Genomic DNA, 17026 nt, shown 5'->3' on the forward strand with positions numbered 1-17026 from the left:
AACCTTCAGTTATTTCGCGGGCTCTGAGAGCCTATTGGAGCCCTGGGAATTGTCACGTTACAGCTAAGATCCTTACTTTTCAATAAAAAGAGGTAAGACGCACGACTCCTTGTCAGACAGGGTACTTCCTGCTTGAAGCCTTGTCAGGTTTTTGCCTGCCATAGGAGTTCTGTTATACTCACAGACACCATTCAAACAGTTTTAGAAAATTCAGAGTGTTTTCTATCCAAACCTGAACAATAATATGCATATTCTAGCTTCTGAGTTGGTGTAGGAGGCAGTTAAAAATGGGAACATATTTTTTCCAAAATTCTCAATACTGCCCCCTATACCAAACAGGTTAAATATGATCTCCAATCAGAGGTAACAAGTACCAGCTGCCTCCAATTGGAGATCAACCCAAACAACCCCAACATAGAAATAGAAAAACTAGAACTTAAACATAGAAATAGAAAACATAGAAAAACACAAAACACCCCCTGTCACGCCCTGACCTACTCTACTATAGAAAATGACATCTTACTAGGGTCAGGACGTGACATTCATGTCTTAAAGTAATGAAGGACTGTCATTTCTCTTTGCTTATTTGAGCTGTTCTTTCCATATTTTGGACTTGGTCTTTTACCAAAAAGGGTTATCTTCTGTATACCACCCTACCTTGTCACAAGACAACTGATTGGCTCAAAAGCACTACAAAGGAAAGAAATTATACAAACTAACTTTTAACAAGGCACACCTGTGAATTGAAATGCATTCCAGGTGACTACCTCATGAAGCTGGTTGAGAGAATGCCATGAGTGTGCAAAGCTTTCATCAAGGCAAAGGGTGACTACTTTGAAGAATCTGAAATATAAAATATATTTTGATTTGTTTAACACTTTTTTGGTTAATACATGATTCCATACGTGTAATTTCATAGTGTTGATGTGTTCACTATGATTCTACAATGTAGAAAATATAAAAAATTAAGAAAAACCCTTGAATGAGTAGGTGTTCTAAAACTTTTGACTGGTTGTGTAGGCTTCCAAACTCTGTTTTAGACAATGCTGACTTTATGACCAACATTATTCTATTTACACTTTGTAGTAGGTGTGTCCAAACTTTTGACTGGTACTGTATATATATTTTTACATAATCACTACATCTTAGACAAGACAGCAAAAAATCCTCAAATCATGTACTTGCATCGATGGCTACCAACATATGCTTTTGTAGGGGGACCATTGTAGTCTCAGTTGAGTGGACAGGTTTCTAATGTTTCAGAGGCTACTAATGCCAAAGTAATCATACTGACACACAACAAATACTACTAAGAGATAAATATGGTTCTAAGGAAATGCATACAGTGTTTGAAATATTTTTTTAGTTTAGGACCTGTATATGATGCAATATAGGTAGCGTTGCATTTTTGCAACTGTGGTTCTCAAAGTGGATCTGGTGTGACCTGGTTGCAACAACAGCGCTAGAGGGAGTAGTGACATGTGATGACCCGGTAGACATTTTTCAGAGCATCAGACTGCTTGTTCAGAGACACCCGGACACAGAATGAGCAGGAAAACAACGTCCCACCTGCCTATGTGAAAGAGACAGTGGTGTAGCAACAGTATAGGATAATCGGTCTACTCCCATGACATCACTGCCTGAGGCTAACTATGTCTAACATCACTGCATGTCAGTCAATACCACACACAGTGAGTTAAAACAGGGATAAAACATGTTTCTTGTTGTTATTCCGAACAGGAACCTGTTGCTCAGAGACATTTTGTATTGTGTTATGTAATTGGGGAATGGGCACTGACATGATAGGACATGTAGTTCCCTGTCTGCTAGCTTTTGTTCTTTTTTCAAATCAGTGTCTGACCAGCGAATCCAGGTATGCGCTTGCATGTAATTAAATGCCAGGCAAAGCACGAAAACCAGCCTAGTTGCCCTGATGTAGAGGATGCAGAAGAAGTTATGTCACATGCCATGTTTTATCAGTGACCTTGTTTACAGTATAAAGGTACAGGACCTGACGCACCATAGCAATGATTCATTTATTTTACTCAGGGGTGTGAAGAGTGTAGGCCTCCTAGGACTCACGCATCTTTCGTGGGACACTCACTTCAGAGTATGGGAGAAGGAGAAAAGGGCAAAGTCGTACTCCTGAGTCACGCCGTTCATAAAGGCAAACAACGGAGTAGAAATTGACATCCAAAAAGGTTCATACTTACAAATGTATAACAATTTTGGTATTTATAAGCCACACATACATTATAGGTTGACTTTTGCATTAAGATAAAAACAGCCTTGCCAGTCCTCAGCTCTCTTTATGTGTCACGCCCTGACCTTAGAGATCCTTGTTATTCTCTATGTTTAGTATCTGTGCCTGACAGAACTGTGCGCTTTCGTTTTGTTGCTTTGGTATTTTGTTGAAGTGTTTTGTGAATAAAAGTATCATGAACACTTACCACGCTGCGCCTTGGTCCACTTCTCCCACCAACGAGAGCCGCTACATTATGCTGTGATCGTGTCACATGAATCGTTTTTTAGATGCCCTTGGTGTTTCCTCCAATATAGATATTATCAGATATTTAATAGTAAACATTTTTCCCTCATAGTAAAAGGGTTCTTACAGGGATCTTAGAAGGTCAAGTAGCAAGAAGCCATTAAAAGTGTGGTGAGTGGTAGCTTTCTTTTGATTAGATACAGATGCTGAAGGAACGATGTTAGAATGTATTTCCTTCGTAGAACTCGCTGCAACTGCCGTCAATGTCAGCTGACCACACTCAGGAGCAGCTCACTTTTTTTTATAGAACTGTATTTAAATCTCAAAAGTTTCCATATACCATTCCACTAATGACCAGGGATTTCTCCCATTTTGAAATGTTAACTGCAGAAATGTGGCTAGTGATATTTTGCAATGAAGAGAACTAGTGTATTTGGTAAATGGATACAGTAGGCTGTTATTTCATACACTACATTATCTCCCGCTGAGAGAACATTCAAAATAGAAACTGACTATAAGGATTTAGGTATTCTATCCGCTTTAGTGGCATGTTGGTTTTAAAAACGAACACTTTGAAATATCTATAAATAGGACAATTGCATTGAGTTTGAGTTCAACCATGTGCCTCCTGCTTAATATGAGTCTTACCATCATTGACCTTTCTTTACTCCATATAGCCAAAGGTCTTTCAACAGAGATCTTATCCACATGATTTATCTCTCAGTGTGTCTTATTTACGCAACACGTTTACAGACAACAGGCTTGGATCACCCCAACATTGTCATACGTGATTTATTGTCCAACAGTTTCAAGATATGTAACAGATGCTTCTTTCACATTTCCTCTGACACTCTGATTTATTCTGAGCTCTTACTAGGTGAATAAGAAGAAAATACTTCATAAATATCCTCAACCCAGAGCGTGTGTCCACTTTAAACTCAGTGAATTGAGAATATTGGCTATAAATACATGCGATCAAGAGTAATTTCTCCTGACCCTAATACAAATTTACAACAGGGACATTTGAATGAATCTTCTCAGGACCGTGGGGGACAAATTCCATTGTATTAATGTCAATTTCAGTCGGACATTAGATTGAACATGCTGAGGAGACCATAATGGAGGGAGTCACATGGGGCATGTGTTGGTTGGTGACTGAACTACGGTTTTGGTTTCCAGTGATACCTATTCAATATGTCCGATCAAGCAAGAAGTCATGCTAGTAGTCCTTGTAGTATTGCTGTTCTCCTGCATGGGTTCAGTTATTTTTACACCCCCGTTGATCATGCCATCCCCTACGGTCCTTAATGTGTTTTTTTTTGTATGTCATCGTCGTATTAAGGCCATCCATTAGATTGGTAAACCCCCCCCAACCGTATTCTTCTGCCTGGCTCGTCTGTTGTTTACGTTGTTTACCCATGGGGCAACTCCATTTAATCCCTACTGAACATCACATTGTGGCTTAATATGGTCGGTTGGGCAATAATATGATAGAATGTTGAAATAAAGAAGACAGGCAGGCAGAATAGGAAGGGGAAAAGGGGGGAAAAAAACGTCAGAAAGAACAGCTCACATAAAGACTCTGATAGGTAGATGGGCTGTCAGAGGAGCTTTTGACGCTTCATTTGCCGGTCGGGGGGGTTTATGCATGAGTTTTTTTTGCCGGAGTGGCTCAGGCTCTGGCTCAGGCTCTGCCAGTAGTGTTCGGCTGTGAGTCCAGCTCCAGACTGAGTGACCGGGATGAGGCGGTATCGGGACGAGGGACAGGGGCAGCGCCCGGAGGTTAGTGTCCAAATTGTCCAAAAGGAAATGTGACAACCGTGGATGAGATTTTGGAAGGGGAATAGGGGAGGTGGAGGAGGAGGAGAGGGAGGAAGAGGGGGAGGAGGAGGAGGAAGCTTCTCTGTTTTGGCTTCATGATTTTGCTCTCTCTAAAACAGAAATGTAGGACCTCTAACACCTTTTGATCAGCTTGGTTTTGTGTTTATTTTCTCTTGAAAGTATGGTAGGTTGCTTTTCAGGCTTGTTCATAAGAAAAACAAGGACAATAATTGTTGTTTTCTCTTCTGTCTTCAATAGTAATTTTCTCTTTCTTTTGCAGCAAGCGTTGGATTCCAACCTGAGTCATTTGGTCAAGAGGAACAATGAGTTGGAGGGGTTGATGGGAAAGTTGATCCAAACCTGTCAACATGTAGAGGTGAGCGCTCTATGTCACTGACCATCCTATTAGTTCAGAGATGCGTGCACGTGCAAGGGGCATGCTGTATTTCGTTAGTGTCGTGCATGTGATGCAAGCCCAATTCACTGTATGCTGTTCACCTCAGAGAAAACTTTGTTCATTTTTGTTTTGATGTCAAATTTCAAATGAAGAATGATGATTTCCCTGACATGCTTATGCCCATGTTCTCATGTCATCAGGAAGTAGTTTATGTGGCCACAGATGCTCCTGTCTCTGCTTGCGTTTGCATATAGAATCTTGTTCTACAATTTCAAAATGCACAATTTTTTCCTGATATGTAGGCTACTTATCATTGAGTTGTCAAGCAACACATTATAAACATTGATTATATTATATACGTGTCCAATTTAAATATGCGCATGTGCAATACAATCAGATTATACTGATGTATCTACACGGACACAAAAGATTGGTTGTGCCACTTCTTTAATGAAGGTTCTTCTGGATTAAGCCTTTCTGACCATAGCCACTTGTTCTTGATCTGTGATGATTCAAATTAGAAGTGCCTAAGAGGAAAGAGTCACAGCCCCATGGTGGAAGAGTGGGCTAGGAAATGACATGTCCTGAATCTTTATGACTTATACTCTAAGCAGAGATCGTATTATGTTTCCATGGCCACTGTGACCAGTACACTAAAACGTTTGAGGACAGGCCGCAGGTCCACTTTGGTCATTTCATTTAGCCTTTTAAAATCCACAAACCTGGTCCTTTCAAAACGGATGTATTTAAATAATGCATCAGAGAAAAAGAGGGGAAATATCTGACCTCGTTTTCATGGTGGATGTAGGTCGGAACGAATGTGTACATGGTTTTTAAACACATTAAATAATGAGTGTATAGGCTAACTCTTGAGCTTTTCTGTTTTTGTGTGTGTGTGTGTGTGTGTGTGTGTGTGTGTGTGTGTGTGTGTGTGTGTGTGTGTGTGTGTGTGTGTGTGTGTGTGTGTGTGTGTGTGTGTGTGTGTGTGTGTGTGTGTGTGTGTGTGTGTGTGTGTGCGCGCGTATGTGCAGCTTGTGCTCAGTGAATCAACTTTGCAAAAGTAATCCGTGTGAATAATTGAGGAATGTGGAATGACTTGCGTACTTATTGTGCAACTCATGAAACAACTTCATTAAATCTGTAGATTTTAATTTGCTATATCCACCCCAAGGATTACAGTTAGAGTTATTTTTAGTATAGTCATCATCACTGTGCCTAAATGTGCAAGGAGTGGAAAGACACCCTTTCTCAGCACTTAAAGAGAGTACACAGGATGCGTGTGTACTTTTTGGAGAGACCGCTAAATATTTTAAAGCCTTCTAAAGAAAATCAGCCTCTCTTCCACCTTCTGTTAAAAGTTTGAGCTCTTTTGACGTGCAAATTCCCCAGAAACGCATTTACTTCGGGTTAAATGAATCACTTATGCTCCTGCCAAAGACTCTGTCATGTCCGTCACACCCCCTTGCCATGGCCAAAGGCTGAGCCCACAGTGTGTCAGCCACGTGTACTCATGACGCTGTCATGGCAACATGGCCACAGCATGTGTGTGTGTGCTTGCTTGTCTGTTTTTGTAGGTATATAGGGGGAGAGAGAGAAAGAGACAGAAATGCGGGGCTAATTAATAAGTATTCATCTAATCTAATTAATCTAAGATTTCAAGAGATGCTAGAATGATTTAAGAGAAATACAGTATGTCCTCACTGAACATCCATCTCCTACTGTAATACAAAGATGGTTCATAAGACCTAAAATCCACAAATATTGCATAGTAGATCAGAGGGAGAGATAGTGGCACTCACCCATGACCTCCTCTAAACCCTGTGAACGCACAGTAGAGAAACCCACTCACAGGGCAAAGGAACCTAATTACTGGCGTTGGAAAAAACGGATCTGTGTGCGTTTCAATGAGTCCCTTTCATATCATAAACAGCCTGTCCACACCAGGGAGTGACCATAACACACCTCGTTGGCTTGGCAACGCTCAAACAATCCCCTCTTTCACGACTCCCCTCTCTGCCTTTCGCTTCGCTTCGGTTGAAACTTGTCCAGGTGGTGAAATCTGTGTTTCACCAGGACATAACAACGGGCACCGAAGAGGCATCTATTTCAAAGGCCTGTGGCTAGTAAAGTGGATCTGAGTGTGCATGCACAAACCTTCAAGATCTGTAGACTGATCCAAATGCTACATAGAATTGAGCACTGTTAGACTCAGCAAAACACAGGCGCAGGCAGTCCTTATCTTCTGTTGGAGCCAGAAACAAACACACATTAAGGTACTGTGGTTCAATATTGATTCATTCACCTGGAGGTTATTATTTGCAATGCAAAACCAACGGACATCTGAATTATCATTAGTTGAACTACAGCAAGATTCTGACAATATTTTTCTACTTTTTTCTAAATCACGGCCCTGAGACAGGTCGGACATTTTGATAACTACAAACCATTAATGGGATACTGTGAGATCCGTCTTTCGACAAAGCCAGAGTCAGATGAACTTGTGGCTACCATTTGTATATCTCTGCATGCAGTATGAAAGAAGTTAGAGGTAGTTTTGCAAGCCAGTGCTGAGCCACTGCCTACTAGCGTTAGCGCAAACCATACGCTAGCGTTCCTGTAGACTTCCAGTCATTGTGCTGACGCTAGATATCGTTGGCCCTTGAAACTACCTCTAACTTCCTTCATAATGCACACAGACATAAAAATGGTATCCATGAGTTCGTCTAAGTCTGGGTAAGTAGAACAATAAATGGTTTGTACTTACAGTTTACTTAAGGCTATGAATTATCAGACAGATGAATTATGTTTCATTTGTGTTTTTCAGGTCAATGCATCACGGCAGGAGGGAAAGCTGATGGAAGAATGCGACCTCCTGATTGATATCATCCAGCAAAGGAGACAGATCATTGGGACCAAAATCAAGGAGGGAAAGGTAAGTTCCAGGAGTGGCCATGGGTCTGAAAGGAGAATCCCATCCAACACACACACACAATCCTCTGCACATTCACTGAGCTGCAGTCTGAACTGTAAGGCCTGGGAGGGAATGTAATAGTAAAACAACAGAAGGGTAAATGTCTCTCGCCTTCTGTTCGGGGTCTGCATTGGATCTGTTGGAAAGTCCACCGTCTGTTCACTCAATTTGTTCATTTATGATGCAAAGCGAACATTTGAACAAGGTCACCAGGGGAATTGGACCATGCTTAATTATCAAAATGTCCGACCTACAGGGCATGTCTCAATTATTTTTACTGACTGACTGAGTTGGAATTCACTCAAAGCTAACTATTTGTAGTCAGAGAGGAAATGAAAAGGACTTCACACTTTGTGTTACTTTTACTTGCTTCAGTTCCCTTGCTGTATTTCTGTTGGCGTTGGAATTACCAATAGCAGTCCAGGGTTAGTCAGAAACCAGGTTCCTGCAGTTTCTCTAAAGGCCGGGACTTCCTTCCTTCCTGGTCTCGTGTCAGGACTTGAGTCAGGAGCGGGGCTTTAAAGTAGAAGTACCAATATCAGGGGCCATAGAGGCAGTTTAGCTCTGGCCTTTCGGCTGGAAATGAAAACCTGCCTAAATGGAAATCCTTTATGGTGGGCGGTTGCCGCTGAGATGATAGAGAGACAATTTGGTATTTTTTCCTGCTCCTACCCCTCTGGCATTGTCCAGATATAGGATGCGGGTGACAAGTTGTTTCATATAAATACCAGAAAATTGCAACAGAAATATACACATACGAATGAAACCAAATATTAGTTGTTTAGTTGAGTGGGTCAGAACATGTTGATGAGGGTAGTGTCTCTGACCTAAATACAACATCCAACCAACCACATTTCACAGCCCTCAATCACTCTCTCTAAACCTCTCATTAGGTTAAGAGAAAGCAACAAGCAAAAAACATCTGGATACGATCCCAAACGCCCCATCTGGGCTAAATCTCTACCATCCCTGATGTGGGATTCAGTTAATCACCTTCAACCCATTCTAACTCCTATCTGCTCTATAGGCAGTCCGGATCAGGAAGCTAGCCCAGCAGATCTCCAACTGTAAGCAGTGCATCGAGAGGTCCTCTGCCCTCATCACCCAGGCCGATCAGACCCTGAAGGAGACGGACCACGCCCGATTCCTCCAGACCGCCAAGAGTATCACCGAAAGGTGAGCCAGGCCAGCAAGGAGAGTGTGGTAGAAATTCACTACGAACACTGGGTCTCTGACTATCCATTGGCCATTCACTGTCAATCCAATGTGCAACGTAGTGGGATAGTTGTGAACTAAACCCTCTGGGATATGCGTTTGCGTTAGGGTTTCCATGGCGACCGCCTCCTCTCAGGTCCTGATTCCAGAGATCAACCTGACGGACACGTTTGACACGTTCGCTCTGGACTTCACCAAGGAGAAGAAGCTGCTGGAGAGCCTGGACTACCTCACAGGTATAGAGTACAATCAGCTCTGGTTACTAGTAGTGGTGGGCGCCAAAAGGGATAGTTCAATACAATGTATAATTTGGCAATATCGTGATATACTGTAATATTGTTGCCTATATCATGATATTGCTTTATATCATGATATCTACTATATAAAAGCACTGACAATATATGTGGCTATAATCAATTGTTAAGAGCATGAGTTGGCATCTCTCTCTACAACCATAACCTAAAAATGTGGTTGAATGCACTTAACCTTACTGTGGTCCAAAGTTCCACATCTACATAATGTCAAAATTGTCTTTGTTATTGTCAATGTTATTGCATGTTATTGCAGTACACATATGAATAGGTTTCTATGAGATCGTGGAAGGGGTTGTTGTTAGGTCTTTGCGATGGCAGAGGTTTTCGCTTGAGGGCTGGCTCACTAAGTGAATTAGTCTGAGTCATCGATGTGTAATCACTGGCGGAGGGTGAGAGCGAGAGAGGTTGAGAGCGAGAGTGGGAGAAAGAGAGAGAGGGAGAGAGGGAGAGAGGAGAGAGAGAGATGAGATGAGAGATGAGAGAGCGGAGGGTTAGGGAGGGGAGGAGAGTGAAATATGTCATCAGCCAAATCACACTGTCAACCTCTGAAATATCATCTGGCTATAAATGATCATTAGCAAACAAAAGCATTGCAATCAATATAAGTCACTAGCCTTCAGTCCTCCTTTAAGAGCCACAGTAATTTGTTTGAGGTCAAACGACATGCTCAAAGGTGAACTACTGGTATTCCATTGTTATGGCATAACATTTTCCATTCTTATCCTTCTCTAATTTCACATTACCCTTATCTAGCACCAAGTCCTCCGGGCATAAGAGAAGAGCTCTGCACTGCATCGTACGACACCATCACCGTCCATTGGACCTCAGACGACGAGTTCACAGTGCTTTCCTATGAGCTTCAGTATGCTATCTTCACAGGGCAAGCCAACGTTGTCAGTAAGTATCTGGGTGTAGGCAGAAATGCAGTCACACATACCAGAAACACCTCCAAGCACACAACTATCTTCATAGGTCAAGCCAATGTTGTCAGTATGTATCAGGGTGTAAGTTAAACTACCCTCTGGCATACCAGACACACCACCAGACACACAATGGTATCTTCACATGGCAAGCCAATGGTGCTAGTAAGTGCACAGAACGCCTTGAGAGAACACTTTGTGCTCACAATTCTCTCCTGATGATACATTTTGTATTTTCCAACTCAAAGCCCCGCAATAAATCAAGTGCAAAGCCAAACAGCTGGAGGACTTAAGAATCAAAACCGAATCATGCGTTTCTTCTCACCGAGCCGGTCGACTAGGGCCAATGGGGTGAGCTCAAATCTCAGGATCTCAGCTTGAGTTATTACAGTGTCAAAGGGGACAGAGTGGGAAGGAGAGAGGGAGACAAGCTGACTCGGAGCGAATTACAGTCATAACACGAATCAGTGCTCAGAGCCCTCCTCCCCCACGGATCACGCCTGAACGCCACACTCACGCATACTTCGCTGGGCAAGCAATATAAAATGAGGTCATGGGATGGGAAATATAGCTTCTTAGATGAAGAGAACAGAGGGGGAAGTGTGGTTCGATGAAAGCGGACGGCTAACAAGGTTATAGGATGTCATGAGAATAAATAGGATATGATGTCTCGTATTGTGAGCATCTAACTTCACTTCAAACAATAGCATTTTAGCAACAGCTAAAAAAAAAGAGAACCCTGAAAACTACCAGAACTATAGCTTTAATATTGCAATACATCCCCAGCGTTGCTGCAATTTGGAACAAGAGCCGCTGGCTTTTTCCATGCTTTAATCATGTTGAAAACTCCAGTGTCCCCAAGTTGAATGCCTTTTTGAACGTCTTTCGATACCGGTATACAAAATGAATGAACATAAATGTATAATAGAAGTCTCCGATGTTCACCCTTGAATGATAATTGAACATAACAATTGTGTCAGATGCTGTCTTTGGAACTCCATTGAGCAGAAGACTCTCTAAGGGCCTTTTTTTTTTTTAAGTCTACCAACATCAGCACTTTTCATGAGGGGTGGCGTAAACCCAATGTGACACCAGTTTTTTTCCACTTCCTCCTCTCCTCATCCTCTGCACACGCTATGTTCTCCTCCCGCTCTAGTTTCACATCCGATCACCAGGTCTAAGCTCTGGGCTGAGGCTGAGGTGTTGTCACAATGTCACATCTTAGAAATGTCTCCGAAAACACGGCAGAGGAAAACGGGTGACAGCAAACACTGGTCCCATAGGGTCTCACTCAGGGTCATTTAATTGCAGGGCAATTTAATAACTCACTGTGTTTTCTCTCACCAATGTAAATGATGTGTGACAGACACTCCGTTCCAAAATGGCTGCCATGTGTGAGGTGAGAATGGCGCGTTTCCATTTAAAATATTGGCAAACGTGCGGTACATTCACAGTGCACTATACATTTACAGCAGGGCAGCCTTCAGAACACACGTTAGACGTGATGACGGGGTAGGATGGGACATGGTAGCCTATAGGGATGGACGAAAAGGTGTAATGGGTTCGCACTCAAGAAGATGTCACGTGGAGCATTCGGAGACTACACTGTGCACTCAGCACGATGGCCGCTCTGTCAGAGAATTAAGCCTACGGGCATCAATGTGGCACAGCACAGCTTAGTATAGGCCTATCAATGTACAGCACAGCCAGTCCCATGGAACAGCACAGCCATTGAGAGGTGACTGACCTCCCCCCTCCTAACACCCACAGAAACCACATGAAACAGCAGAGTAGAGTGAATGGCAATAGAAAGGGAATGTGTTGGATCCTAATAAATGAATCACTGCTAATGGCATAATGCTGCGTTGCATTCTGGCTGACTGTCTTTTTGAACATCACCGGCATTTGTCATAATGACTTGACTTTGAATGATAAATTACCCCTTAATTCCACATGTCTACTACACCCACCGACACCAAAGTCCTTTTGGACAAGAATCATTGTCTGAACACACTGATCATGCATCCTTCCCCTCTCACTTGGGTATGATTAAAAGGCCATAGAATTGATTGAGGAAATGACTGATAGTGGAATTTGGACCACTCCTCTCTATCCTATAGCTATGGTCTCCTAGGACCACATTAATCAACTTCCTCCCCTCCTAACACAAACAAACTCAAACCTACACCTCTCTCACACTATAGATAAGACTTCCCTAACTAAAGAATTCAAAAATACAATATGTTGGGGGAAATATGGACTTAATTAGGTGAATGTTGATATTTGGTCCAAGTATGATACTTACCTTGGCTGAGGATTGGCTGTCTCTGAGGCAGGCAAAGTAAATAATTTCCTCATTATATGACAATGAACTTTGCTTATGTCCTGGAATTCAGCAGTTTACGAGTGACCTTATTAATTGAAAATCTTTGCTTTTCAACGTTTATCAAGGCCACAATACTTCAACAACAAAGTATGTGTACTGTACATGTGTAGTCTGTGTTGTGGGTCTGTTATAGCCACTCTGTGTTTGTTTATGTGACTACATGTGTGCAAACGGAGACATATGTGTGTTCACTCATACGCACCAATGCATAGCTGAGTGTGTATGCATGACAACACTGTAACTGTGTGTCTGTGTCTCCCTCCCAGGCCTGTGTAACTCAGCAGACAGCTGGATGATTGTGCCTAACATCAAGCAGAACCACTACACCGTCCACGGCCTGCAGAGTGGCACCAAGTACATCTTCATCGTCAAAGCCATCAACCAGGCAGGTGCCCGCAGCAGTGAGCCAGGGACACTCAAAACCAACAGTAAGGGCGCCATACATTACGATATAAGGAAACTTGGCATAATGACATGCAGTTTTAGAGAAGCATCTTGTGATTCTTACCTAATATGGTCACAAGATTATGTATCAATACAGTGTCCATATTAGGACAGCATCACATGTCGGGGATGGTGTCCTAATATGGACACCATACATACAGCTGCTGCCTTCATAGCCTATCCTATCATAGCCCCTTGCTAACTTAACCATGTTGTCTCTCTCCGTCCTCTTCGTCCAGGCCAACCATTCAAGCTGGACCCCAAGTCCGCCCACAAGAAGCTGAAGGTCTCCCATGACAACCTGACGGTGGAGCGTGACGAGACGACATCGAAGAAGGGACACGGCCAGGAACGCTTCACCAGCCAGAGTAGCTACGGAGTCGTCGGTAACGTTTACATCGACAGCGGACGCCACTACTGGGAGGCCCTGATTGGAGGAAGCACATGGTGAGTTAGACCTGGGAGACTTGATGGACCAATGTCTTGCTCTGAGCCACATGGTGTTTGGCCTGATGGATCTGGCTGGGTAGAATGACAGAGATAGAGGGGCGGTTATGTTACGCCACTTTCTAAGTCACTTTAAGGCACATTTATACAATGTAGACAGAGAAAGATTCAATGCACATTTAATAAGTACGAGTTTTTAACACTTGATAAGTGTTCAAAAGTGTTGAAGTGTTTGGGTTTTAGAGGCTGGTTAACAGTGTCTTCTTACTTCTTTCTCTGCAGGTATGCGGTGGGCATCGCCTACAAGTCGGCCCCCAAGCACGAGTGGATCGGCAAGAACTCGGCCTCCTGGGTCCTGTGCCGCTGCAACAACTCGTGGGTGGTGCGTCACAACAGCAAGGAGCTGGCCATCGAGCCTTCACCCCACCTGCGCCGCGTGGGTGTCCTGCTGGACTACGACGCCGGCTCGCTTACCTTCTACGACGCCGTGGGCTCGCAGCACCTGCACACGTTCCACGTGTCCTTCGCCCAGCCCGTGTGCCCCGTCTTCAACGTGTGGAACAAGTGTCTGACTGTCCTCACGGGTCTGCCTATCCCTGAACACCTAGAAGGGTTGGAAACCCAGGACTGAGACCCCTTGGGAACTAGAGTTCCCCCTGGCCAAACCAGACTAAGATGGTTTGGGTTAAGTTAGGTTAAGCCACCTTCAAGGCACTTTGGGCCTCTATGACCTAGCAAAGGCCGTCTTCAATCTTGAATCATCCCAGAAAACGTCATGCTACCACCATTTAATTTTAGGCACTTTGGACCACCCCTTGGGCCAACGTCAATCGCACAGACCACCCTCGATTCAACCACAGACCGCTGTTTGCAGTGGGAAAGAAGGAAAGAGCTACGTAGCTGTACAGTTGTGAATTATAGCATTGTCCCACTCCCACCTTCATGATTATGGTACCAAAGTAGCCATGAATTTAAATGATTTTACTACCATTTTCCTGTGCTTATATGATAGATATTCATTATTGAAGTGTAAGAAAATAGCCTAGATAAATTCCAATATGTACATTTTCCCTTATGTTTACACATTGTTCATACATTATTTATGGTCCGTTTACCAGGGATAGGAGACATTTATAAATCTAGGGAAATTATTTTGATGCAATTTATCGATGTTACTGTCTAATCTAGGAAAAGTATTGTGTCCTAATACATTAATGTGTAAATTATACATATTTTGTGACAACATAATTTCTTTCTTCCTTACAGTACCTTAAACCCCCAAGCGTAAAAGTACTGTTGCATTTCAGACAAGCAGGGAAACACAACAAATTGCGTCTTTAATTTTTGTTATGTTTTGTCCTCTTTGCAATGGGATAGGTCCTTTGTAGTTCAGCCATGCATGTTATTGAGAATCTCTCAGGTCTATTCCAAATCCTATTTTCCTCCATGAAAATAATGCAAACTACTTTGTCCTCTCCTGAGTGAATACTAACTTCCTACTGTCCTTAGCAGTTGTCACAAACCCGAACTGAAAAACAACTTCCACTTTGTTGTTAGGTACAGTGAGGACAAGACTATTACAATCATTTCTCTATTCAGGTCCAGTGACCGCTGGGAGGTAAATTTCAGTGACAACAACCATGCCTCTGGGCATTTGTCATCCATATGTCACACAGGGAAGCACCGCACTTACAAACTCAGTCATTATTTCACCAAGGTTGATGCCACCACTAGCCACAGCTTGACCTCAGCTTGACCACTGTATGACCCAGTGACCATGAACTTCAATGTTGTAGGATACGTCTCGCCACCACACACAGGCACTCCATGATGTACATAATATATTATGTTCTCTTTTACTCTGTCTTCTTTCAAAAGAAGGACCATCTAGATATTTTACAGACCATCTTTAAGTTCTTAAAGGAACAAAATGGATTGGTTCACTCATTAATATGTGTCTTAGGTGTGGTTTGGGATTATCTGTTTCCTTGTATTGGACGCAGCGATTATCTACTCTTCAATGTTACCACAAAAACGGTTTAAATTCAGTTGTGTGTTTGGACACTATTTTAGGAAAGAGGATCAGAATGCTTGTGTCACTGTACAAATATGAAGTAGCATTTGTCGATTGTCAAAGGTTCAATAAAGAAAGATACATTTTAACTTGTTTACTGCCTCCTGTACTGTATATTTTATACACACACCGACACACACACACACACACACACACACACACACACACACACACACACACACACACTTTGTCGTAAACATCACTTTAGCAATAGTTACCGACCACCAACGTAGCCTAGTATATTGTTTTTTCTCTTTCTAGACCCTTGCCTTCCCACCATAAACCAACCCAACCAGCCACCTATGTCTAAGTTTAGCCTACAAGCTGGTGAATTTATCCTGAGAACTTCCTGTGGACAACAGGGCCTCTTCCTGGTCTGCTAGAGGCTTTTGTCTCTGGTTCACAGGGGCAACGGTGTGACCGGGCAATATGGGCCTTACCCAAAACAATATGGGCCTCAGACAAAACAACATGGGCCTCAGACAAAACAACAAAGACCTGAATACAACTGACTGGGGTCCTTCCTCTTACAACTAACATACATGTTTGACAACAGTGTTTGGGAAGGTGTGTGTGTGTGTGTGTGTATGGTACTCCACTGAGTGTCTCAGGGTTGCCATCCCACTGGGCAAAAACTGTGATGATGTGGAAAACTGATTGGACTTGCAAAAAGTAATCAATGTAATTTAGCATTTTTTAAGCTGAATTCAATGACAGGGTGAAATCTTTGATTGATTTCACACTTGCATCATTTAGCAGACGCTCTTATCCAGAGCAACTAGGGTTAAGTGCCTTGATCAATGACCGATTTTTTTTTTTATCTTCACCTAGTCAACTTGGGGATTCAAACAAGCAAACTTTCGGTTACTGGCCCAATGCTCTTAACCGCCAGGTTACCTGCCATCAACATATCACATTGCATTCACGTTAGTTGACAACTCAAACAAATGTAAATCAAAAATAGATGTTGAACTGACATCTGTGCCCAGTTGGACGGTACAGTGATTGTCAAGAGGCAGCTCTTGCACCAGCCCAGGAAACTGTTAGGATGACATGATTTTCAATGACATCTCTTTTGGTCCACCGGTAGAAAAGCTTTAGGGATTTGCTGTGTGTTTGGTGTGTGTGTGATGGCATATGTACGTTGTGCATGAGTGAATGTATATGTGTGCATGCATGCATGCTTGTGCGTGCATGCGTGTGCGTGTGTGCATACATGTGTGCATGCATATGTGACTGTGTGCGTGCATGTGTGTTGTTCATGAACTTACAGTGACCCTGCACATCAATTACTGGTCAGTGGAGGTCATGACTGAGCAGGAGCCCTGTGACATTTCCCTCATGGCTGGATGTTTGGCCAACACATCAGGAATCTTAGCTACCCGTGAGAGAACTGCCCAGAATCACAATCTACAGACACAGGACGTGAAGGATAGCTGATAAGAGGGAAATAGGAAAAATAACAAAAACAAATGTCTATATCAACTGCCTTCATTCAATTTGATAAACATTGTCTGGTTTCATGTGGCTATTTCGTTGTATAACAAGC

At 42.8% G+C, this 17026-nt stretch overlaps 1 protein-coding gene across 3 annotated transcripts in view; it reads left to right on the forward strand.

The window, feature by feature from the left end:
* LOC115179195 (E3 ubiquitin-protein ligase Midline-1) overlaps nt 1-15571 on the forward strand; it is a 60222-nt gene extending 44651 nt beyond the window's left edge. For all 3 annotated transcript variants that reach the window (XM_029740564.1, XM_029740563.1, XM_029740565.1), the window contains exons 3-10: nt 4590-4685; nt 7531-7638; nt 8705-8853; nt 9001-9128; nt 9960-10103; nt 12779-12940; nt 13196-13403; nt 13686-15571. In XM_029740564.1, the coding sequence (XP_029596424.1) occupies nt 4590-4685; nt 7531-7638; nt 8705-8853; nt 9001-9128; nt 9960-10103; nt 12779-12940; nt 13196-13403; nt 13686-14034 (1344 nt within the window). In that variant the 3' untranslated portion in view covers nt 14035-15571. The remainder of the gene's footprint in view (nt 1-4589; nt 4686-7530; nt 7639-8704; nt 8854-9000; nt 9129-9959; nt 10104-12778; nt 12941-13195; nt 13404-13685) is intronic.
* Nucleotides 15572-17026: the final 1455 nt, after the last annotated feature.

Source organism: Salmo trutta, chromosome 39, assembly GCF_901001165.1.
Source record: "Salmo trutta chromosome 39, fSalTru1.1, whole genome shotgun sequence".
In the NCBI taxonomy this organism is placed as follows: Eukaryota; Metazoa; Chordata; class Actinopteri; order Salmoniformes; family Salmonidae; genus Salmo; species Salmo trutta.